The 25,098-nt window shown below is 42.8% G+C and overlaps 1 protein-coding gene across 1 annotated transcript; it reads left to right on the top strand.

The window, feature by feature from the left end:
• The first annotated feature begins 794 nt into the window (after positions 1-794).
• Positions 795-23,915, top strand: UBTD2 (ubiquitin domain containing 2). Its single transcript, XM_010001966.1, has 2 exons — positions 795-1,027; positions 23,201-23,915. The coding sequence occupies exons 1-2, from the start codon at positions 853-855 to the stop codon at positions 23,596-23,598; spliced, it is 573 nt and encodes a 190-aa protein (XP_010000268.1). The 5' UTR covers positions 795-852; the 3' UTR covers positions 23,599-23,915.
• The last annotated feature ends 1,183 nt before the right edge of the window (positions 23,916-25,098 follow it).

A 25,098-nucleotide genomic window follows, 5' to 3' on the forward strand; every position in this document is an offset into this window, starting at 1 on the left:
ATGGAAAAGTAGGGTCTAGCACCATCTTAGCAATGCTGTAATTTAAAGTGATTCAAATCCACCAGTATTATTCCTGTGTGATGATCATAACTGGCTATTACACAAAAATAGCTGTAGTTAAAAAGAAGCAGGTGCTGCTTTCGTGTTCATTGTGAATGAAGTAACCACTTTTTAAAGCTTGATGGATTCCAGGACAATTCTTCAGGCATTTCTGTCAATGACAGTTCTAGCCTTTGTGCATCTTACTTGCTTTTCTGCTTACACTTTGAATTAAAGCTGTTTAAAAAGAGATGATGTAAAAAAATAAAATCCTTAGCTTCTTCAAACTCTTGTGTTAAGAGAATGTCATGTTGGTTGAGAGTGGAGCAGAGATCTGATGCAGTGTTGTCTCACTGCACCCAGGTGTTGGGATAACTGGGTCTCACTGTACTGCTGCTCAAGTCTGTGGAAGATTTGGAAGATGTGTGTGTTGGGTGTGAGTCTCCCAGCCAGGCACTCGCAGCACAGGCAGAGGGATGCAGAGTTTCTGGGGAATTTGGGAAGAAGTTGTGGGGTGCTTGGATGCAGGTGAAATCAGAAAGCGGGAGGTAGCCCCTCAATTCTTCTAGGAGGTAAAACCTCCTAGAGTCCAGGGGAAGGGAGGTGATGCCTCAGAGGAGCTGGAAAAAAAATCAGGATTGCCTGGAAGGAAACTTTCGCTCTGTAGACCCTGACCAGAATGCCCAAAGGGCACTTCAGTAATTTGTGCTGTTACATCTTTTTAATTTCCCTTCCTCTTTCTCCTTCACAGTTGCTCTCGGTCGTAACCAGCCCTTGAAAAAAGAGAAGCCAAAATGGAAGAGTGATTACCCCATGACAGACGGGCAGCTGCGCAGCAAGAGGGACGAGTTTTGGGACACAGCACCAGCTTTTGAAGGTCGCAAGGAGATCTGGGATGCCCTGAAGGCTGCAGCACATGCTTTTGAGAGCAACGATCATGAACTGGCACAAGCAATCATTGATGGTGCAAACATAACACTACCACATGGTAGGTTCATCTAAGATTGTTGTGGCCTGAGTTGTAACAGTAGGGTGAGGCAAATGGTTTTTAAACCTGAGAATCACTTGAGACACGTATTCTGTGATTTTAAATACGTATCTGTCAGGTGCACTGTCTTCGTTGGTGTTTCAAAGCAAAATTACCTTAGTGTGTAAAGAGACCAAGAAAGCCTACCTTTCTGACATTTCCAAAATGTGCATGTATGATCAGGTACATGGTGTAATACAGAATTTAAGAGTCTAACCTCTGTAGGCAGCACTCGAGACTTGGTCATCTCTTGAAACATCTGCATTCTCAAAGGTAGTTTTCTTAATTTTTTTCCAGCTTCCCTTTGAATGGGAGTGGGTTGTGGGTTTTTTCCCTGATCTTAGGGGTTTCTTTGGCAGTTGAATTGTTTTGAGTTTTTAAATTTCTTTTCTGAAGAGTATGAAAAACTTTCCCAAAAAATGGTGCTGGCAATCTGCTGTAAGATCCTGTACAAGATAAACTTTAGGCACTTCCTTTGAGCACTTTCCCTTTTGCTCTGTTGTTCTGAATTCAGATATTTTTCAAGCTGTTCTCCCTCACTCAACTCTCTGTAATTAATCACTCCCCTTTATTCCCAGTAGAAATACAGTTCAAGTTCTGCATTAAAAATAATTAAAACTTAATTGATTTGTATCTTTAGTAACCTGAAAGAATCAGGATGAAATTTAAAAAAAACAACAAGACAAAAACAATCCACAACCAGAACAAGCCCCCCCCCCAAAAAAAAGCCCATATCATCAACCCATAATCAAACACACTGCTCTGAAGCAGGTATTTGTTCTGGTTGGGCTCTGTTTGGTGCCTTATCTTCTAGAAGGGACATGAAGGGGCTTGCCCCAAGTAATGAACTTGGTCTAGACATGTGGAGTTGAATGTTGTATAAAAGACATTATGTGTGTTAAGCTCCTGGGAGGAGAGAAAGGATGATGTGAAAGATCATGTACCTTGCTTTCCAGCATAACTTTTCTTAATGAGATTCATGACTATTCTTATTACCTTTTTTTTTTTCTTCTTTTATTGGTGGTGTTAGGTCCCCAGTTCCCTTAAGAAGTCACATATATTGATCATGTATTTAGTTTGAAAGGGTGGATTTGGAGATCTGCCTGTCTTTTCCCGTACTAAAGTGTGAAACGTTACTATTTGTCAGGGCTCTTTGTGTTCCTTTCCCCTCTCTTGTTCAGCAGTCAGGATTTCCACAGTGTAGCTGAGAGGTGGAAACTTCCAGTGCTGCAACACGACCTGGCTTTTCCATAATTCATGGGTGATCTTTCATGGTCCTTCAGATCATTGTTTGTTTTCAAGGAGGTTGATGTTTTCCTGGTTTGATAGTGAGTTTTTGTCAAGGGCAGTTATGCCTACAAAAATTATTTCTGCAGTAGCTGTAGTTTTAAAGTCAATTATTTCTAGAACCTGCCAATACCAAGGAGATCTCAGATAGAGGCCTGTATACGTTCTGGCCCAAATCTGTTGGAGAGAAAAATAATTCCCCTGCTATAAGCCAGTGTTGTTTTCAAAGGATAAAGGAGTCATCTAGCATGGAACTGGTATCAGAAAACCTCTTTCTTCCTGTACTTGTGATACTGTGTTTCTTTTCTTGAACTAGTTCATAAACCAGTCAGAATCTGGAAATCCTAAATTACCTACCAAGCTTCTTGATTTTATATATCAATAATATACTTTAAATAACATATTTACTCTGTGTCAAGAAAAGAACAGAATATTATTCTTCTAGATCAATAGCCTTGCTGGATTTTTGTTCTTCTAAAACATCTGCATTGCTGAAAAATCCCAGAAGAAGCTGAGTGTTTAGGAGGCTAGTGAGCTGGAGGGAATTGTGCAGGTGAGAGGGGTCTAGCAAAACTGGTAACAAAAGATACTGATAATTTTAAGTCTCCATTCAGATAAATGGAAGTAATTAATATTTCAGAGACTGAGTATTTGCAGACCTAAGGTAGTCACTGCATTGTTTTGCTTAGTTGCTAAAATAAAAATAGTAGAGGTCAGGAAAACTCGATGTTATATATTGGGCGGGTTTAACAAAATATAGATTACCTTTCAGTGAGGTCTCTTGCTGCTTATGTGAGCTGCTCTCCAGATCAGACTTTTTTAGCTTGATGTGAAGAATTGTCTCTTAGTGTGTGAATGCACATTCAGCAAAGAGGGTCTGAGTCAGGAGACTTACAGGAACATCATTCTTTTAGTAAATGAAAATTTGAATCGCAAGCATGTTTTTGCAGTGAAAGGAATATTGTTTGTATAATGTGGTTAGGGAACTTGACAAGACCCTGGTAATGAACTGTTTTGACAGCACTAGATTATTCAGTTTAAATGTTGCACAAGTGTATGTATGAACAGCACTTCCAGAGGAAATGTTACATTCACCGTGTCAAGTCATGCAAAAAAGCCATTTGACATGTTAGGTCTCTGCTTCTGCTCATTAGAGTGGCATAAGAACTTGTAATTGTAGAGGAGGATTTTACTGAAGTGGGAAAGTTTAAGTTTTCCTGGAAGAATGTGTCTCTGGGTTCTGAGATGGAGTTGCTTGTGTGTCAGTGCTCCTCACGAGAAGATGGGTGATGTGTAGTTTTGACATTCCCAGATTTTGAAAATAGCATTTCTTAGTTTCTTGAATAACTGCCTGTGAAGCTTATTCAGAGTTTAGGGTTTTAAATCCCAGCAGTTTCTGGTTGCAAGCAAAAATCTGAAACAAGGCAGATAACTCGCATTTCTTCTTTTTGGGCAGTCTGTGGAATGTAGCATGGATGCTGTGCCCTGGAAATGAGCCCATTTAACATAATTGAGTGTAATACTTAGGGGGAAGAAGTATGTGAGCTCTAAATTTGGCTTTTCAGCAGACAGTTTGGGGTCCTGCCTACTACTGGCAGACTGTAGTCTGCTTTCTAAGGCCCACGTGCAGAATACTTAGAGTATTTCAGAAATAAGTCAGAAATAAAATGTACATCAGAGGCTCTCTTGCCCCAGCCAGGCCTGGCCTGAGGCCAGGTGCCAAATACAGAGAATATTTTGAATACTTATCCAGTTTATCTCGAGTTGAGTAGTGGTATTTGTACCCACAAAATTGCATTATTTGCTTTTTATCCAACTTTCCAGTGGTGACACTTGCCTTGTGCATCAGCTGCTTGCATAGTTCTCTGCAGTGTGACCTTTCCACTACAGAGAAAGCAACTTCTTTTAGAAATTCAAGTATTTCTTAGTCATCAAGCATTGTTAGTACCATGTGTGAATAGATTATGAATAAAAGCCTTCCATTTATGGCCTCAGTAATGCCTGTTATCAGCAAACCGAGCTTATCTCTAGGCAGGTAGAACGAACAAACTGTCCTTGTTCCCTGCGGCACAGAAAACCTCCATGTTTTTGTTTACAAAAACTCATTGTGCAAAATTTAAAGAGAGAAGATGGATGTTAAGAAATTGGGCTGCTTGCATATGCATGAACTATCCAGTCCTGTGCTTCGCTACTTACACCACTGTCTAGATTTACCCTCATGTAACAGGGTCTGCCCACTCTACCCTGGGCATGGGGACCTGGGGCATGGCAGGGGACCTGTGTCACCTCACAAAGTCATCATCACTTGTACCATTTTTATTGCCTGTAGCTGTTTGCCTGGCCAGGCGGCAAAGACACATCCAGTTCTTTGTCTTCTGTGACAAAATTAGGAGACTCAAAATGCTTGCAGAGCTTCCTGAAATAACACATAAATGCCCATGTGCAATTTTGTCTTCTGCACCACCAGAAACCCTGGTGGAAACAGGTAGGGAGTGCTGGAGTTAGGCTTTGTTTCTTAAAAGGGGAAGGAAAGGGGAAAACTTGCTGCTAAGGCTATGCATGACAACATTCTGTATTTCCCCAGGGTAGGCATAGAGTTAAAAGACGACATGTAGAAATCAAGTTAATTTTTTCTTCTAAGTAAATAATTTGGCAATGTAGGTCTGGCATTTTTGTTTGTGAAAACTTGTATGTGAGATGGGGGGGATTGTCAGACAAGGATGAGATATTCTTCCTTTGGTTTCTTAGCTTACCAGAGAATCTTGGTTTCTAAGGAAAACTGCATTACCAACATCAACTAAGATAAATTTCTCTAACTTCATTGAAAAAATGGCAATTTTCTAACTATCTTTTTTCCTCTCCTTAAGGAGTAGGTCTTCTGCAACATGATGCAATGCTATGAAACTGGCATTTCCTTTTGCTTCATTTCTATGCACAACTGAGGCTTAAAAAAAACCCCAAACCCATATATCTCTGTTTTAACTGTCCCTGTGTGGTAAGCATGTTGTGTATGCATTCAAACCTTTTATTGCTTACAAAATTAAACCTTGCGGGAAGCGGAGGAGTGGGAAGAGGGAGCTGGGGAGTGAGTAAGGACTGACAGAGGTTTGCAAATACAAATTCTGGCCTAGCTGACGCTGCAAAAATAAAATTGCTTTTTTTTTTTTTATTCCAGAAATGTATAGGAAAATGAAGGGGGAAAAAACCCATCTATTCTTAAAACTGCTTGCAGCCAGATATCTAACTTGTTTAACTGGTGTGAAGAAAATTCTAACCAATATAATTTTTCTAATGGATGCCTTTTGCTGTCTTCTGCAGTTAAAAATAGCATGTAAGAAGTATTAAATAAATAAATAAGCTGTGGGATGGGCTTAGCACTTATCTATCTTGGGTGCCTCTGTGGGATGCATTTAAAAATAGAAATAACATTATTGCCAATTTATACATTTTTTTTCCTGATAGCTTAAAGTAGCACATCCTCGATATTTTATTAATGAGTCCATTTAAATTTAATGAAGAACACTTTTACATACATCTCAGCTATCAAAAAGGATATGTTGAAGTGTATAGTGTTTTATTAAGGTCTGCACCAAATGTTAGTGTTAAGCTGAACTTGTCCTGAAAGTAGTTAATATTAATTGGAATCTGTCTGGGGTTAAGTGGAGTTATTAAATTTTGGGATGGACACTTAATCCGCTGTAGCACGGTTACCAGTATATTGGATTTAACTCCTTTAATACTATTTGAACTATAAAAGGGCCTCTCTGTTAAGCCCAGTGGCTTTGCTCAGGAGCAGTCAACTTCTCTGTGCCTTAAAATACAGCTCCTGTAGCTTGCAGCATGTTTTTAACATGAGCAGTCCTGCAGTGCTGGCTCTTTGTGTGCAAGCAAAGCTGTCACATTTACTGTGTGTAATACTTGAAATCACGAAAAGTAGGGATGGGAATATTTAACTTAAATGCTGGGGAAAAGCAGATGAAATTACTGAAATGTTCTTCACATGAATATGAGCGTTTTCGTCCGCTTTGGGTGAAAAGCTCAACAGAAAACCATAAAAAAACCCAAACCAAAGAAAGCCCAAGCCAGCAGCAGTGGTGTAGAGGAAAGCTGCTTCACCTCTGCTGGTTACCCCACCCTAGTCCAAACACAAATTTCTGATTCCAGCAAAACTCTCTTTTTCCCTATTGAGCTGTAACTATGCATCATACTGTGATATTTGCTGCCTTTGGGCCTGATGGTTCCCTGCACTAAAGAGCATTTTTTAATGGCTGTGCCTGCAGCTTTTGCATCCCCCTGTGCTCTGCCTCTCCTTTGTGTGGTCTGGGGTGTTGGGGACAGTTGCTGTCTCAAAGGACACGTTACATCACTTCACGTACTTACCCGCTACTATGTGAGCACTTGTTAGTTGTACTTGTTTGAGAGGGTTACCCTCTGTTAGGCTGAAAACTCCTTTTTTGTTTATAAATAGAAGATTTCACACTGTTGCTCAGGTCCTTGGGAGTGCAAGGGGAAGGGGAGAGAGGGCAGTAGCTAAAGCTGATGGAATGTTCTGATTTGGCGTGGAAAGAGCAACCCATGGCACAGGTGTGTTTGGCAGGATGTCAGCATTGCTTTTACTGTTGATTGCATCCATGGTGCACCAAGTCCAGAGGAGGTTTTTATACTGCTTAAGTAAATCACTGGGAGTGCTGGAAGACTTCTGCTTCTTGCAGCAGCTGCTATTTCACCTTCTCTTGTTGGTGTCAATCAGAAAAATTATTGAAGCTGTTTTGGAAACAAAGCTGTGTCTGTGCTCAGAAGCATTGGATGTGCAGATGTGATCTTGAGGGTGGCCATCAGGGTGCTTTATTGCTGCTGATTAGGATGGTGTTTTATTGACTTTGTTCAGTGGATGGTACTACCTGGTTTACATCCTTTCTGAGATGATTGTGATGTTTGGGGAAATGTCAGGCTGACAGGTTTTGCCTTGCTCTAACTTCTTTTCTGCAATAGTTTTATGAAAAGTTTACAGAGCAAGATAGTGCTGGAGCAAGAGACACAGGGTCTGCCTGAAGCAGTTGCCCCCAGTGTGTGAGACTGGATGGCCAGTGCAGTCTGTACTGACACTAGAGGCAAAACATAAGCAAAATGCTGGTATTTTCTTCCTTGCAGGGTTAAGGAACACAATCATTCTGAGAAAGCAGAGCAGTATATGCTATTGATGTGAGTTAGTCAACCCAACCAGCCTTATCCTTGCCTGTATGGAGAGGAGAGGGTGTGCAGATCCTTCTCTGCAGAGCAAAACTACCCGAGGTTGTGTATGAGTTGGAGTAGGGAAGGGAGGAGTGATCACAGTAGCTTATTTTTGTAGAAACAGTAACTAAGGATAAAAATAGCATTCAATGCTTTTATTGAAAAGGAACCAGACGGTTCTCTGTCCCAAAGAGGGAGCCTTAGCACCCAAGTGCCAGCAGTCCTTTTAAGGCTGTACCAGCTGTTAGTACCTGTGCCACTTCATATTAATTTAATAAAAGGTATTATATATCACAGGCATATACATTCATTTGTATTAAAGCCGGATCCTGTATCAGAAGAGGGTTTCTTTATACTGTCCTGGAGTGAAATCAGACAAGTTGAAGCGTGGTCTCTAATTCAAATGGTTCGGTATAAATTTTGTTCTGTTGCAGTCTTTGTGCATCACCTTTTTGAAAATGTCTGCTGCAGTATTTTTAGTTATTAAGTGGGAATATCTGCCAAACCTTGCTCCTTTGTGAATGTTAAGGTTCCTCATGTCACATGCCTGATCTTTATTAATGTCCAAGAAGTGCTGCATGTGAATGCCACTGGTGGGATGCTACTGTAAATGAGCTTTCTGCAAAGACCCCTGTGTATCCCTCTCATGCACTGATTTTTCCAGGCTTCCAAGACAGTAATTGCTAAAAGAGAGCTCCCAGATGTTGATGGGAAAGCAAGCAGTGGAAGGTAGTCACCAGGCTCTCAGAAGTTAAAAGTCTTTATATTTGTACAATAATTTGGAAATAACAACAGAGTTATATAGTTGGTGTTTAATGCTGACCCCTTCATCTGTGTCTTCCTGAAAATAAATAGAACCAGAAGTGGACCTCTGTAACTTTTTGCAGGGCTTTTTGTATGAGGGCTATATTGGACTAAACTGTTGTACTGATGAATGTGCACAGTTCCACCATGGCATCTTTAGTGTTGTAACTGAATCTGTTTCTGTGAACTGTTGCCTGTTAAGCTACAAGAGCCTTGTGCTTTTATATTTCCTACCCTTGCCTGCAAGCTGCTGTACCCATTCCGTAGCTTTTGCTAGGGGGTTAAGGCTGTAGGAATTGCTTTCTCAGTAGCTTATTTGTTTGCAGAGACTTTTTAATTGTCACTGACAAAATACTTCTCTTGTAATGTATTACATTGTCTACACACTGTGAAATGTTATTGAACAAAGTGGATGTGGAATGATGTTGTCAGATTTTTCTAATGTCTCCCTAAAATGATAGTGAATGGTGTTTTGTTGACAGTGGCTGTCTAATTTTAGGTTTCAGCAGTTATGAAAGCTTTGGGAAGTGTGACTATCAAAGTGTATCTGTCAATATGATCAGCAGTACTGAAATGAGCATGCAGACCATAGAAGTTAAGGAAACTCTAAAATCTTTCTGCAGTGAATATCATAACATTCACAGTTAAGCCTAGTAGTTTTTGGGGGGCTTGGTTTGGTTTTTTTTGTACTAACCTCTGCTCAGCAGAAGACAGTGCTTAGTTTGAGGGAAGGTTTTTATGTTTTGTTTTGCTTCAGCTAAAATGATAGCAAAGGCATGGAATTAAAACCCAAAAAATTCCTGGTCTTGCAAAGAACCAGCTCAGCTGCTGATAGTGCTGAGGACATGAGTGTGCATTAGAAGAGTGCTTGTGTTTTGGTCTTCTCAAGTCAGGGTCTGTTTTTAAAAGTTGTTGATGTCAAGTTTCCTCCTTAGGTTTATCTTTGGTAAAATGGTTGGTGACTACATGGAGTTTAGGTTTTACAAGACTGCACCCAGACTGTTCTAGTATCTTCCTGCCTCCATGTGTGCACAGCACTGACAGGTACACTCCAGAAGGGTTGCCTGCCCAGGGCAAAGCTGAGATCCCAGTTTGGGTGGTGCCTCTCAAGATTTGGCTGTTCTGATTGTTGCAGTCCCATCCCTGCATCGCTCTGAAGCACAGACATGGCACAAGGATGTGAGAAGTGTGGAGAGAAACGCCACTGTCCAGCTGCTTGGGGTGAGCACCTTCTCTGGGCTCCTGCAGCACCCTGAGGGAGACCAACTCATCTTCAGGATCTCATGGGGCAACTTTATGCTTGCTCCTTCTACCTTCTCTGTCCTCAGAAAGGGCCTCCCACTGATGAGAAGCTTCTGAAATGCTTTGGCTGTTTCAGTTCTGCTCAGGCACAGTAATAGTTTCCTTCGGAGACTTCATCTAAATTAGGCATCTTCAACCAGTGGCCTGAGGCTGCATGTCCCCTGCCTGGACACCAGGCTTCATCTGCTTCAACCCACTTCCTGGTGGCTGCTGGGAGGCAGCTGGCAGGGTGGCAACTTCTCTTCCTGTTCCATCTCTTGCCACTGTGCTTCTTGGCATTTTCTGTGTCCATCACTGAGCCAGCAATGCCTGGAAAGATGGCTTATTGCTCTTGGGAAATGCCTTTTTCCAGGGAGGTGCCCATCCATGCAGTGCTGGGGAATGACAGCCATGCTGCTGCCCTGCTGCATGAGCAAAGTCATTATAAATGTTACACTCAAATCAAGGGTCCCTTTGCTCCGTGGTTGCCACAACTGAAGACAGGCCAGATACTCAAGAAGGTCTAGCAAGTTGTCTGGTAGCATGAAGAGAATTTTCCATTCTTGCTTTTGATCCCTGTGAAATTAAAAAAAGCAAAAGTCAGTTATTACACCAATTATTTAATCTCTTCCTGTCCTTTGGAAAAGGAATTGAGGACTGAAAACGTAGATGCAGACTGCAAAACATTTAAATCTTTTCTCAAGCCTGGTTTCACATTCTCTTTTACCACTTTCTGTTGTCGTTTGGTTTAACAGTGCTGTCAAGTCCATAAAGCCTCATCACATGGCTCTTGCACAGTTGGCAGCTTTAGCTGCATTTTTCTTTTTAGACTGGAACTTCAAGAAGGAGATATTCAATTTATAAATAGGAGTGAGAAAACAGCTCTTCCCAGCTGAAAATACAGCACATTATTTCAGTTCCTGGATGCTTAAAGCAATCCATTTGTTTACCTTCACACTGAAAAACATGAAGTTTGCAGCATTAATTTACAGACTGTAGTGCAGTAGAAACACCCTTTTTCATAGTAACCACTTCAGAGCTGGCAATTGAAAGCTTTAGAGAAACCTTTCATTTGATTTTTGTGTTTAAGTGGAGCTTATGCTCTTGAGTACTTTCCCCATTTCCCTTTTGAAAGCCATCTAGGAGACAGGCAGGGTATTATTGTGAATAACCCACAGCCAGTTGTTTTTATTCTTCAGTTGTGTGTTCTCCTGTCTCTGCTCCAATTTTTACTCTGAAAGGACCCAGGCAAAGCAGAGTTTTACTGTGAAGGTTAAAGTATAAAGCACAAAATCAACAAAGATAAAGCCTTTTTTTTTTTTAATGTGAAGTGGTGTAAAAGGTTGCTTTCCTATATAGCAGAGCTAGCTTTCCTGGTTTCTTCTGTTTGCTCAAGTTCCTGGGATTGTTTTTGCTTGAGTCAGAGGAGGATTTGAGGGAGCAGGGAGGCAATCCTCTACAGCAAGATGGGGCTGCTGCTTTGCCAAGTCCCCTTCTGTAGAGCTGTTGACACTTTGGAGGGTAAATTGTGCATCCTAGAAAGGGAAGTACAGAGAACTAATTACTTTGGTGGGGTGTGTGGGTGTGTTCAGCATTTCTTTCAGGTATTGGAGGCAGTGTGGAAGAAAGCAGAATGTGTATTCCCAACTTGAGAGAGCAATAGTAGAATTGGCTTCCCAATACTGACCAGGGCTGCAGACTTTGAGTTCTTTAAGCTACAGAGCAAGACTGAGCAGGTTGCCTGCTTCCCTGCACTTTTCTGGGGCTGCAGGATGCTGAGCAGGCTCAGTGTACATCTTTGAGTGCAAAGTGTCCATTGCCACAGCGTTTGGTTTGGACATTCTTCAGCTCCCCCATCCAGTTTATAAGTCCTCTAGCAGGGCAAATCCACGGATATCGCAGCAGCAGGAACGAGCGGGAGCTGGGAATTGGGCAACAGCTCCAGTGGTTTTGCTGCTCACAGAAAACATCTGTGCATCCACAGCCTCAGAAGTGGTGGGAAGGGATCATTTATGAAGGGCCTTTACTTTTGCAACCAGTGGCTTGCAGGCATTTTAGAAAAAGAAGGATGTAAACCAGCGGTGGTTTGATAATGCGGTGCACTGCGGAGGAGCCCTCCTCTGCCACAAAATGAAGTGATTCTTAACAGCACCAATAAATGGGTTATTTACTTCCATCTCCTGGGCTGGCTGTGACTCCAGGTTTCTGAAGAGCTCCGGGATGTAGCCCCTGCATCCTGGGAGGGCTATGCTCCACTGGGATATGGTTAGAAGAAGTGAGACATGGAGATGCCTGCAGTATCATTTATCGCTGCTGGGCTGTCACTGTGCAGCTTGTGGCTGAATTAAAACAGTGTGGTTTGGATGGTATTTTTCATTAGAGAAGTGCTTCTTAGAAAAGTGAGCTGTTTGAGAGATCCCCTGACTGAAAATTAGAGAAGTGCCAATAAATTCCTTTGTAATTGTTGAATTTCATGTGAGAACACTGGGTCTGCAACGCCTGCCATGTGGTGCTCCACAGTGCTGGGGTTTCTCTTGTTCTCAAAGAAGCAAAGAGCAGCTAGGCTGATGTTTGGCCAATAGTCATGTTCTTCCAACGTTGCAACCGCTGTGCGAAGCGTGTGGTGGAAAGCTGAGCTCAGAGACTTGTGTGTAGAGAATGAGGGGGAATTACAATGGCTAATCAACGAGGCAGGTAAAGATAATTGGCTTAATGTATCACTGCTGGAGGTGCTTTTATGCTGATGGTGCACCCCTTGCTGTTGTTTTAACTTTGTATATCTCTCCGAAATTCCAGGTTGTTATATGGAATCTCTTACTCTTGCCTCCTGTTTGCTTAAAGCTCACATGCTTGGGCCAGTACTCAGACACTGAGGAGTAAGTACATGTATTCACCATGTAAAATGTACCTTGTGCCGCTTTAAGGCTAAGGGTTACTGTGGAAAACCCGTTCCTCTGTGGGAATTGCTTTATTTTCCTTACTGTAGCCTTCATCAGTGCTTGTAGCACTGGGACATATTTGATTCTGCTGCCACTGCCTTGTGTAGGGGGTGTGTTCTGTAGGACCAGTACGAGCCCTCCCTGCCGTGGCAGGAGAAGCGTGTCCATGCTAGCCAAGGACACCTTGCACTGTTGTGCTTCATCAGACTTCTCCTAACCTTGAAAAAGTGTCCGTTTTCTCAAAAGCCTCTTCAGTCTGGAGCTACAATTAAGATGATGCTTTGCGTCATTTCTGCTGTGATTAATATTTTTAAAATAGATGCACAACATCCTTTCTGAGGGACTCTGGATTTCCCTGTTTTCTTTGGATGAAGCGTTGAATCAAATCATCGGGACGTAAAGCAGTTGTGGCTGGCTGAAATATTTATATATCTAAGTGCAAGTTAGAATCTATCAACCCTTCAAATAAAAACCCACTTATGGCTACATCCTACAGTTGTTTTCCTTAAATATTTTTAACTTCTCTTGTTTTTGGAAAGGTATTTTGAGGAGCTGTGTCAACATAATTACTTGGTCTCTTCTCAAGCCTCTTCCCCTGGTAGCATATGCCTGTTTCCTGTCTTTGGTTTCAATTTGCCTTTTCTGCTGCAGTGGGGACAACTGTGTAGCACTGTTTTCAGAACTGCATTCTATTTCACCATCAATGTGTTGACCAGGAAAGTGCAGCTAACTCCTTTAAGGAAAAAAGCAAACAAGACTGATCCTACATGATGGCCATGAAATAAACCTGGACCCATGATGAAAGAATGTCTCAAGTTCTTTTAAGAAGCTTCAGACTGTTTACTGACCTCTGTGTTGCAGATCTTGCAGACAAGTATATTCTTCTGGAATCTGATAGTGGTCAGGATGTGGTGTCTAGTTTATGAAATACTCAGCAGGACTGGAAGTTTACTCCATCATTGGTCTGTAACAGTGGTAGAACTGGGTATCTGCTTCATCTGCCTTGCTGTCTACTAGTAAAATGAGAAGAAGAAATATGATGTGTTTAAAATGTATTCCTCATTGAAAATGTCACTGCAAGCCAATGAGATTCCCCTGAATTCTGCCTTCTGTGTGAAAATGTGATCTTCAGAGGTGCTATTGCTTGCTTCTGTAATTGCTATTTCTGGTTACTTCTGGAAGACAAGGTAACTTCTGTCCGTGGAGAGACACTATGCAGGTTCAGACAATTGTGATGCTATGCTTCCTTTTTTTTCTCCAAATCCCTCCTACCTACTTTAGGAAGATGGATAACGGAGAAATACAAATGTAAATGAAGAGGGTATACAGGGAACCTCTTTTACCAACTAGTTTCTTTTTTAATTATTATTTTTATCTAAGAAGCCCGTCTAGACAGGCATCTATTTTAATGACATGCAAAGCAGAATAGTACATGAATACTTCATTACTAAAAAGACTTGTAAGCTCTGAACCCTGATGTAATGTTTCTTGGAAGCTGTTACCTTCTTGCAATATTAGATCCAAGTTTTAGAGTGCTACAGAAGTGGCAGTACATATGGTGTTGCTAACATGACAACTACCAAGCATTAATACATAATTTACTTCCTCTGTCAAACCTGATTTGGATAAAGAACAACTCACTGATGGATCAGTCTGTTCTAGGGTTTCATAGAATCACAGAATGGTTTGGGTTGGAAGGCACCTTAAAGATCATCTAGTTCTAACCCCCCTGCATGGGCAGTGACACCTCCCATCCAAGCCCCATCCAGCCTGGCCTTGAACACTTCCAGGAAGGGGCATCCACAGCCTCCCTGGGCAACCTGTGCCAGTGTCTCACCACCCTTACACTAAAGAATTTCTTCCTAATGTCTTACCTAAATCTACCCTCTTCCAACTTAAAACCATTACCCCTCATTTCTATAATTTTAAAAGCCTGAAAGGAGGCAGATGGGGAAGCTTGTCATAAAGGTGCTATAACTTGTTGCCATAACCAGCCTCTGACCCTACAGTTGTGGTTAAAATTCACCATCCTCTTCAATTGCTTTGTTCATTGTTGTGATTCTTAGTCCTGTTCTAGCAACAGGCAGTCATCAGCCACACTGTGCATTACAGGTGTGTACCCAATGAGCATCTTAATTGTCTGCCACAGCCAGAGCAGATGAAAAGCCAATGAGCTGCATAGACTGTAGGTATTTGTGCTCTAGTAAAACTGTATTAAGGAAGAATTCACTCTAGTTGGTAAGTTAAACCACTATCAAATTTTGAGCCTTCTGGTGCAGGTCCCCTCTTCTCTGGCTTCTCTTTCTCTGGCAGACGAGCACAGTGGAACTGCAGTTCCCAGTTCTCTTTACAGGATTGCCAGTGTTTTTATTGGCCTTAGTGAGGTTTTTTAAAAGGAATTTTGAGGGAGTTGGTTCATGGCCCTGAGCCCCTCTTTCCCATAAGTGGACTTCCCAAATCGTTCTCCATCCCCACCCATCCATCCTCCCCTGGCAGCTAATCCCTGTCCTCTCCCTTTCCTGTTCTCACTGCTCCAGCACAGTGGGGACAGTAAGAGATGCACATCTACTGCCTGCAGCTGGAGTTTGAAGAAAAGTGGCTTGCTTATCTCATGCAGAAATTTCCATCTTTCAGAAGACTGTTTAATCTTAATTATCTTTCACCTTCAGCCTAGTTAATTAGTGCTAATGAATTAACTGATGCTGATGCTCTGCTGTGATAAAGCATGTGATCAGCATGCCCAGCAATACACTTCGTATCTCTGCACCAGCCTTTTCCCAAAATAAACACCCCATTTCTGGCCCTGCTCCTCCTCCCCAAAATCCATAGAATGTTAGTGGTTGGAAGGGACCTCTGGGGATTATCGAGTCCAACCCCCACCAGAGCAGGACCACTTAGGGCAGGTCACACAGAAACATATCCAGACAGGTCTTGAAAGTCTCCAGAGAAGGGGACTGCACAACCTCTCTGGGCAGCCTGTCCCAGTGCTCTGTCACCCTCACAGTAAAGGAGTTTTTCCTCATGTTGAGGTGGAACTTCCTGTGCTCTAGTTTGCATCCATTGCCCCTTGTCCTGTCACAGGGCATGACTGAAAAGAGATTGGCCCCTCACCCACCCTTCAGATATTCAAAAGTAAATCCCTGTCCCTCTTGAGCTGTACAGCCCAGAACTGCACACAGTGCTCCAGGTGAGGATACACTGTTTGCCTCGTCCAGGTTGCTGATGAAGGTTTGGACAGGACTGGGCTCAGCACTGGTCCCTAGGGGACTCCACTATTTACAGGTCTGCAGGTGGACTCTGCACCATTGATCTGGGCTCTGTTGTTTAGCCAGTTCTTAATCCATCTCACTGTCCACTCTTCAACCGCACACTTCCTGAGCTTGCTTTTGAGGATGCTATGGCAGAAAGTGTCAAAAGCCTTGCTAAGGTCAAGGTACATAACATCTGCTGGTCTCCCTGTATCTACCCATTCAGTCACAACATCATAGAAGGCTATCAGATTAGTCAAACATGACTTCCCCTTGGCAAATCCATGCTGGCTACTCCTGATAACTTTCTTCTCTTCCATGTGCTTATAGATGACCTCTGGAATGAGCTGCTCCATCATTTTTCCAGAGATGGAGGTGAGGCTGACTGGTCTGTAGTTTCCTGGATCATCCTTCTTGCCCTTTTTGAAGACTGGAGAGACGTTGGCTTTCCTCCAGTCCTCTGGCACCTCTCCTGTGTGCCATGATCTCTTGAAAATGCTGGAGAGTGTTAGAGCAAAAGCATCAGCCAGCTCTCTCAACACTTGTGGGTGCATCCCATTGGGGCCCATGGATTTGTGTATATCCAGGGTCCAAAACAAAGCAAAAGGTTTCTAACAGACACAGGTAGCAATGGCATGCAGACCAGTTGGCTTTCAGCTACAGCGGGTGTACGAGACATACCTCAGACTGGGTGATGGTGGCACATCCCTCTCAGCCAGCAGATTACTGGAGAAGTGGCACAAACCCCTTGTCTCATTTCACTGTTCAAATGAGTCTCAGTTTGTTTGACAGGTGAGTGCTCAGACGATGCCATCGTACCCTCTGCAGTGCTGCTGTCCTCTGGTTCCTGTAGTAACCAGGCACTGCTGGTCCAGTGACAGTAGTTTGGGTTTTCCTCCCCTGCACCAGCCTGCAGGTGTGAGTTGCAAAACTGGTTTTAAGAATAGTATACTCATGAGATCACCAACCTGATTTGCAAACCTGCCTTGCACGAGACTGAGATGTGCTTAGTTTGAAGCAGACTTAGATATATGTGGGGGGATCTTTGGCTAGATGCTCCAACTGAGATTTGCTTTGTAAAGCACTGTTACAGCAAAAGTAGCTAGTTAGGATCGTTCTGGTTGGAAGGGACATCGAGTCTGTGTACTCCAGCCTTCTGCTGCAAGCATGTCTCAGGTTATTTTTTTTGCAGAGCTTTTTCAAAGAGCTGAATGCACATTATTTTATCAGCAATCTTGGAACCTGGGTGAGCTGGGTTTTCTTTCTGAAGAACATCTAAATGAGAAGGTGAGCATCAGGAGTGCAATAGCTGTTTCAGTGAACCAGCTACAAGCTACGTCTCCTGCCAGAGAATGGGGTGGGAGGATAACAAAGGCAGTAGCAGAGTATCTTAATTCTCTCCTCTCCCTTGTTGTAATGCACTAAGCACAGTTCCAGTATGTCATGTGCCAGTTGCCACAAGCAGGAGTGAGCTGGTCCTTGCTCACCAGGCAGCTCCTGAAAGCCCTGGGATCTCCTGCTGGCTCTGGGAATTGTTCTCCTTTGTGAAATTGAGCCAGACTGATCATGTTCCCATAATGGAAGAGCTGTTTTTCAAATATTTTGAAATGAGAATTATTAAATGCTTAATACTTATTATCTACAAAACCCATTCTTGAAAGAGCTGGAGTAAGTTCGTTATAAAGGGAGGCTGAAGATGAGAGCAGAGCTGTGTTGTGCAAGCAGTTGTGCTGTGGCTTAGGAGACAAGTTTGTACCTTTATAAAGGCTTTGTACAGTAGCTTTGTGGCAGTTTAAATTTGCATAACCCATGGAAGTTTAGGTAGAAGCAGGCTGGAAGGGGGCTTGTATGCGTGGTTTATTATCAAGTGTTTCATCCACAGCATTAATGATTATAGCTGCTTTATTGTTCTCTGTACAACGTGGTGCAAGGCATAAGCTTGCACGAGTACTCGCATGCTTTGCCCTCCAGAAAACAGGAGAGCTGCAGTTGTTAACTGCAGCATTAAGCCACTTTGGTCATCATTAAGTTCTAGAGGGTTTAAAGTGAAAGAGCTGTTTTTTTTCTTTTAACTCCTCCTGGTTTGTGATGGTTGTAGGTGAGAGCTGGGACAAAGCACTGCATGTTTTTACTTGTTTGTCTCAGTCCTGTCCACATTCTGAGCAAAGTCACCCTTCACTCTCTCTTGCTGGTGACGTCAGAACACATTTTCTTCTTGTAAGATCCTGTGTTTCCCAGCCATGATCTGGAACCAGCAACTAATAGAGATGAAAAGATAGTTTGGCTTTTCTGCCTCAGTCATTGCTCTCTAGAAATTGCTGTACTGTAGGACCCAGAGGAACCCACTTGTCGTTTGGTGCTCATAATGAGTTTCAAGCATTAGTGACCTATATTGGATTCAACCCAATAGTTTACAGGTGAAAGCTCTACTGTTGCAAATTTATTCAGCAATCCAGGCTCAGCATGGGTTTGGAATGGAGCTATTTAATAAGAAAAACAAATGAACCAGCTGTTCCTTGGGCAAATGTGTTATACACAGACACTTAAGCTCCTTAAATTAGCTAGTCTGATTGCAATGCTAGATTTCATTTTGTGTTGTCGTAATTTCTTTTCCTGCAGCAAGTCTGTCTGGGGGAAGGGAAGAAGAGATGGAAATCTGCTCAGTTTTTGAGTTTTGGGTGTTTCTGAGCCATCCTTCTGAAAAGTGCTTGAAATCTTGAAGAAGTAGAAGGCGCATAATGAACAGCAAGCAAGAAATCTGCTGCTTTTTCTGGAGGGAGAAAAGTATGCAGCTTTAAAGAAATGCCAAAATGGCTCAAACCAGGACAGCCACTAAAATGCATTAAAACTTTTTGTGGTTTTGGATGAGTGTGGTCATATATGCCTCATTGAAATAACTTGCAGAAGTTTACCTTTTTGTCATTTAGCTCTCTTAAACTGCTGGTGCTATAATGGACAGAAGGACAATTATGTTCATACTCTGAACTGCTTAGGGGGATGGAAGCAGTATTTCAACCAGTCCTTCTTAGTGTTTTCCCTTACTAATCCAGAGAAATATCTCCATCCTAATAATCTCAATAAAACAAAGTTTTCTGGCCTGCAGGGCAATTAATTTCAAAATGTTCCCATTCCGTATGCTTGATGATGATCACATCTGCTTGTTTTTCTGCCTGAAACTCTCAAGCTGTCTTCTACCTGGATAAAAACCAAGAAGAAGCACAGCCTCACAGTTCCTTCCAGAATTCCCCAATCTCCAAGTCAATATTACTTTTGAAATATTCAGATAATTCCATCCGCTGCTGTTCTAGCATTGTATCTTCTGTTCTATCTGACCTGATCCAAGCCTACAGAGTTAACTCTGGAACTGTCTTGCAGCGTCAATACTGAGTCTTGAGCTTGCTTGACAGTATAGCTCTTTAACTGGGAATTTTTGAGAATAATGATTAAGTCAATGAAATCTTGAAGGCACTCCCTTGTGTGTGCTGGGACACCTTAATTCTGAATGAGAGGAGGTTAGAGTAGAGGTTGGATGTGTGGGTTGGTTAGTTGGTTCTGTCATTGACTTTCCGCAAAGGCAGCTCTTCATGTTGCTACCAGGAAGTTTTGTATCCAGGTTTGTTAAAGTCATGTCAACATCCAGAGGAATATTTAAATAGACAAACAATAGTCAAGTATGTGAAGTATGCATAAGCTTAATTTCTTCTCTCCTTAATATTGTTGTAAGGTATTTTTTATGACATCCTAATCTTTCATGTGCTGTACAGAATCCTCCACCTAGTCCTACATGCCTGTCAGCCATCCTCTCTGCAGCTGCTTTCTTCCTGAAATCTGCCCCTTTTACATGGTTTCTTTGTATGATCTGGCAGTGAAAAGCCAAAGTACTGACTCACCCTCCAGGCTTTGGCATCTGAACCTGGTCTGGTAGCTTGATGCAGCATCCAGCTGCAGGATCTGGGGAAGGAAAAAGAAGCAGGGAAGGGGAACTCTGTTGAGTGGGGCTGCGGAAGTGCTTTAAGCACCCTGACCACTGGCAGAGCATGGTGATGTCTGCCTCAACTGCAGACCTCCTTTTGCTTGCTTTTCCCTTCTCCACTTTATGGGAGGCTGCATCCCTCCTGTGCCATAACAGGCTGGTGAGGACCCTTGTTGCCTAGGTAACAGGGAAACCTTAAAAAAAAAAAAAGGAAAAATTATCTTTTTCTCTCTATGGTTTCTCATAAAAGCTTAACATTCTTTTAGTGCCCTTTCCTTCTGACTAAGTTTCGTGGCCCAAGTTGATGTATCTTGCAGGAAGGATCAGAAACATGGGTTTCAATTATAACAGCAAAACTAGGGAAGGTTTTGTAGTTTGGATGTTTGATTTCCTGTGTGCTTTGTGCTGCACAAGGGATGCTGCAGGGAATGCCTCAGTGAAGAGCTGCCATCTGGCTGGAGAGATAGGCCTTGCCATGGTGGCTACAGGTAATTCAACCACTTTCTCTCTTCCTCACTGGTAACTTGCACTTTTCTGCATCATTTAAAATAGCTGCAAACTCACCGTGCACGTTCAGCCATCGTTTCACTTTGAACTGTGACCAGTGTGACACCCCTTCACACTCTGCCTCAGAGTTTGTTGCCGTTTATCAGATCTTGAAGGTTGTAGCAGAGCCTGACCATCTCCAAAGATCACTTATCCAAAAGCCTTGCAGAGCCAGCAGGAATTAGCTGGCAGAAGAGGAACAGGCTGTGTTTGCACAGCTCCACATCCCTTTGGAGGTGGGGACCAACTTTGGAGCTCAGGCCTGGCCTTTAGCAGGCACAGGGTGCTGATAAGAAGGTGGTGCTGTTGTAGACTCTCCTGCTCACAATAAGTGCTTTAATCAATATATCCAGTTTTGAAAGCCACTGAATGGTAGCTATTAGGGCTTGGGAGTCCTAGTGACATTTTTACCAGTATGAGGGGAAGAGTGGGGTTACTGGTGAGGGTTATGGGAACCTGCAGTTATATTAACAATTTGTTATAAACCGGCCTGGGGTGGGACGGTGCCGTTTTTATTGGCAAGAGGTTTCTTCTGCTGTGTCTTTGTTTTTAAAGACAGACCTCCAAGTTAGCTGCTGTTTCAGAGGATTTTTTTAATATTGCTTATCTGATTATGATTAAGCAATCTGCTGTTTATAGCTAATGCTTTAACCTTGATGTTAGTTCAGCTTCAAATGCTGAAGAAATTCCTTAGCAAGCTTATCCCATTGTATTTAAAATTAACTCTTTGATATGCTATTCTAAAGTAGGAGCATTCTTTTCAAGTTACATGGTTTTCAAAAAAATATGCAATTTTAGCTGCTCTGGCTCAACTGAAAGGCTGTCAAAGCTTGGATTTTTATTTATTTTTTTTTAATCAGCAAACTATATCTGCTTGTTTCTAGGAACTGTGATCCAGAATTTAGTACTGTGACATTTCCTAAATTGATCAGGCATACTGAGTGAAATGAACATTGTAAAGCAAAAATGAAGTGTGGGAACTTCAGGCATTAGTCTGCAAATCACACACAAGTACCACGAAAATTATGGATCCAACACAGTTTCGATATCAGCTGGTTTGCTCTGAGATCCATAAATTGCACAAGATTTGTAATGAGTGACATAACTGTATTTTTCTGCATTTCCTTTTTTTGGTTTTGTTTTCTCAATCAATTACAGAGCATAGCAGTGTTGGTGCAACCTGTACATGTAACCCTCCTACAACAGCTGTGTCAAAAACATTGAACTTTTCACCAAAGATTTCCTCTGTGTCTCTTCATCAGATCAAATTATCCTTAAAAAAAAAAAGGGGGGGGCTTCTGTCTAAAAGAAAGACTTCCAGCACAAGATGTTGCTGCCACAGTGGGCTGAGTCACACAATACATCCCCAGGTTAGAATTTTATATTGTAGTAATATTGCTGATCAAACTTACCTGTTTGATCATTAAGACAATTCACTGTCAGCATGAAAAATACCTCCAACTAAAAAAAAACAACACCCTTAGTTTCTAACAAGGAGCAGTTGGATGTTGTTGTGGAGAACTGCCGAGTCAAAGAGTTTTTTAAATATTCTGTAGCTCAAGGACTTGGCTTCTTTTCAAACATTTCCAACTACAAACGGATGGGTAATCTTGAAAGTGAATGTGCCCCCTCTAGGGGCAAAAATGTGGAAATTTGTTAGAGCAGGTAAACCCAAGACTGGGAGAAGCATTTGCGTGGAGTGTGAATGTCTGTTTTTTTAACCACAGTGAGAAGGGACTTCTGGTGTGATTTCGGATGCAGCTTCATCAGCATCTCGGTTTCCTGGCTCACTGCAAGAAGTGATGTGTGTGCTGTGTGCAGCAGGGCTCTGCTTTCAGCCTTCTCTTACTTCAGCTCTTAACATATGAAAAATTTCTTGCTGTTTTTCCATGGTAGTTCTTGAAATATCTTTATAAAGTGTCTCCTGCTGTGAAGCAGTCAGCTTGTATTTGTTCATTCTGCAAGTGTTACAATTCTCGAGCTGTTCTGTGTGCTTTGAACCATTCTGGCAAGAGGAAATGCCGTATGCAAGGTGACACACCACTGCCTGGCCATCCTTAGTGTCAACACCCAGATTATCCTCTGATGGTAACCTCTCAGGAGTCTGGGGAATAAAAATCACCCCTGAAACTGCAGGGCTTTGAACACGGGAGTGACAGATGCTCTGCAAATGTGAAGTATGTGCTGGGTGTCGTTGCTCTGGCAGTGACACTGCTCTCCGGATGGAGCCACAAAGTTGTCTGACTTGGGTGGTCGTGTTTATTTGTTCTGGCGTTGATCACTAAACCATGACTCCTGTAGGAAAATGTTCCAGCAATTTTTGAATATTTGAGAAGTTACAGAAATCTATCTTTCACAGTGGTCTTTTGCCTTCAGTCATTGCCAGTTTGCTTTTTCAGAGCTTGGGTTTAGGATCGTGGAATTCATCCAAACAGTATTTTCTAGGTGTGCGTGTGCCCTGAAATTCAGACGGTGCTGCTGCTGAAATATTCCTCTTCTAAGTGACAGATGGGCAGAACATCATCCTCCCTTGTCTCTTCCTTCCTGCTGTTTTTGAAGTTTATCCAGGTTTATCTGGAGGGAACTATGTGTTTGGCTTTTAGGGGGTGTTTTTTGAAGTTATCCACAAGTTGCCCGATGAAAACAAGGCGAAGCAATTTTTAATGAAAACTAGAGATTTTTGTATTTATCCTTTAAAGTCTGAATTCATACATCATCGCTTGGGTGGCTGAACAGTAGGGTGAATGCTTCTGAGCGTGACCACTTCAGTCTTAAATGTGAAATGCATTCATACTCAATTTTTTTCCCCTCTTATCTCCTAAAGGTGCTCTTACAGAGTGTTACGATGAACTGGGCAACCGGTACCAGCTTCCCGTCTACTGCCTCGCCCCGCCTATCAACATGATAGAGGAGAAGGGTGACTTGGAGACTCTGGATATTCCTGATCCCCCACCCAATTCAGGGCACGAATGCCAGCTTCGTTTGCGCCTGTCCACAGGCAAAGACCTCAAACTCATGGTCCGCAGCATGGACACAGTTTACCACATGAAGAGGCGGCTGCACGCGGTGGAGGGAGTGGAGCCGGGCAGCCAGCGCTGGTTCTTCTCGGGCAGGCCCCTGGCAGACAAAATGAAACTGGAGGAGCTGAAAATCCCAAAGGACTACGTGGTGCAAGTCATCGTGAGCCAGCCTTTAGCAAACCCCACCCCGGTGGAAAACTGATTTCTGCTTGTTCAGTGATTCTTCTTTCCTCCGGCTCTTGTCTTGGGGTTTGTTTTCACTGCCCTCTCTTCTTTTGGTTTGTCCTGGATCGGTTCCAAGAAATGACCAGCAAAAATTCCATCTGTGATGGAGATCTGCAAAAACAAAACATAAAAATGTCAACTGGCCTTTGGGGGTTGCCTGATTTCATACTAAACGCAACAACAAGCAGCACAGGGCAAGGGCAAAAGAAGGAGCAGGAAAAGGAAGGGAAAGGGATGGAGGTTCAAGGACAGAGGGAGGAGATTGTATTTCACTTAATACAAAAATGTAATGATTCTTAAAACTGTAGGTGGTGTCTTGATCCATGGAGCCAGAGCAACAGAGAGCACTTTTATTTAAAAAAAATTAAAATTAATCAATTTATAAAATTTCATATCAGCACCACATACAGTTCATAGAGCAATTGCAGCTGTTCTGGGTAGGTCCCGTGCTGTGTGTTCACGGGGATCCTTTCTGTTTGGACCTGACTGCTGCTCTGCCCAGGTACCACCGAGGCACAGCTGGCCCCGGGCAGTGTAGCTGGGCTGGAGATCAGTCTCTGTCCCACACAGGCAGCTCCTGGTGATGCTCAGACCAAGCAATTGTACATTCCAAGATGGCAACACAGTCCTGTGCCATTACTGGCTCCCGGGGTGGGAAAGCAGCCTGCAGGAGCCATAGGCAATAACTTAGTCAATGTATATTCTCTTGTACTGTACTGTAAGCATACTTGCTACAAGACTGACTTTGCCTGAAGTTTACTGACTGGTTGGCACGTGAGCCTGTGCCTGCCGAGTTACTGTATATCATTCAGATCATTAAAGCAAGGTTTGACCAGGCCAGCTGAGGGGAATGACCCCTGGTCTGTGCACAAGCATTGGGTGCATCACCTCTGTCCAGTGGCACCGGTGTGACGGGTGCAGGTTGAACTGCAGCTGCACCCAGATGCAATGGATTGCAACTTCCCCTGCTCTGTTCCTAGAGGGCACAAAGTGTGGAAAGCGGTAAGGAGACAAGACAGCACATGGTTTCAGCAGCCAGTTTTCTGGTGGCTCTCTAGCCAGGACAGCTGGAGGTCTCCTCACCAACGTGCACCCGGTGGGTGATGGTGCCAGCGCTTCCCTGCGGAATGTAAGAGGAGCCATTTTTGGCAAACGACAAATCCTTTTATAGTCTCAAAAATCTGAATCAGAGCATACTTGGGGAGGGGAAGTCTACTAGCTTTTTCCCTCAGTTAGAGATGCTCTCTGTGTGTGTCCCTTTGGCTGCTCTGCACCCCTGTGTGGTCATGTCTTTGGTTGAGATCAAACGCCCTGCTCCTTTGGAACATGTTTTCTAGCTTGCTTGTTTTTTCAGCCATCATTGAAATGACTTCACTTCTTCCAAAGTTGAATGTGCTGGTCGGGTGTGAATAGCACATTCTTACTGGTTTCTGTCTTCCTTCTCTGAATCAATATTCTAAAACTACAGTTGTCCCAG

This window comes from Chaetura pelagica, unplaced genomic scaffold, assembly GCF_000747805.2.
Source record: "Chaetura pelagica isolate M959 unplaced genomic scaffold, ChaPel_1.0 scaffold356, whole genome shotgun sequence".
Lineage (NCBI taxonomy): Eukaryota > Metazoa > Chordata > Aves > Apodiformes > Apodidae > Chaetura > Chaetura pelagica.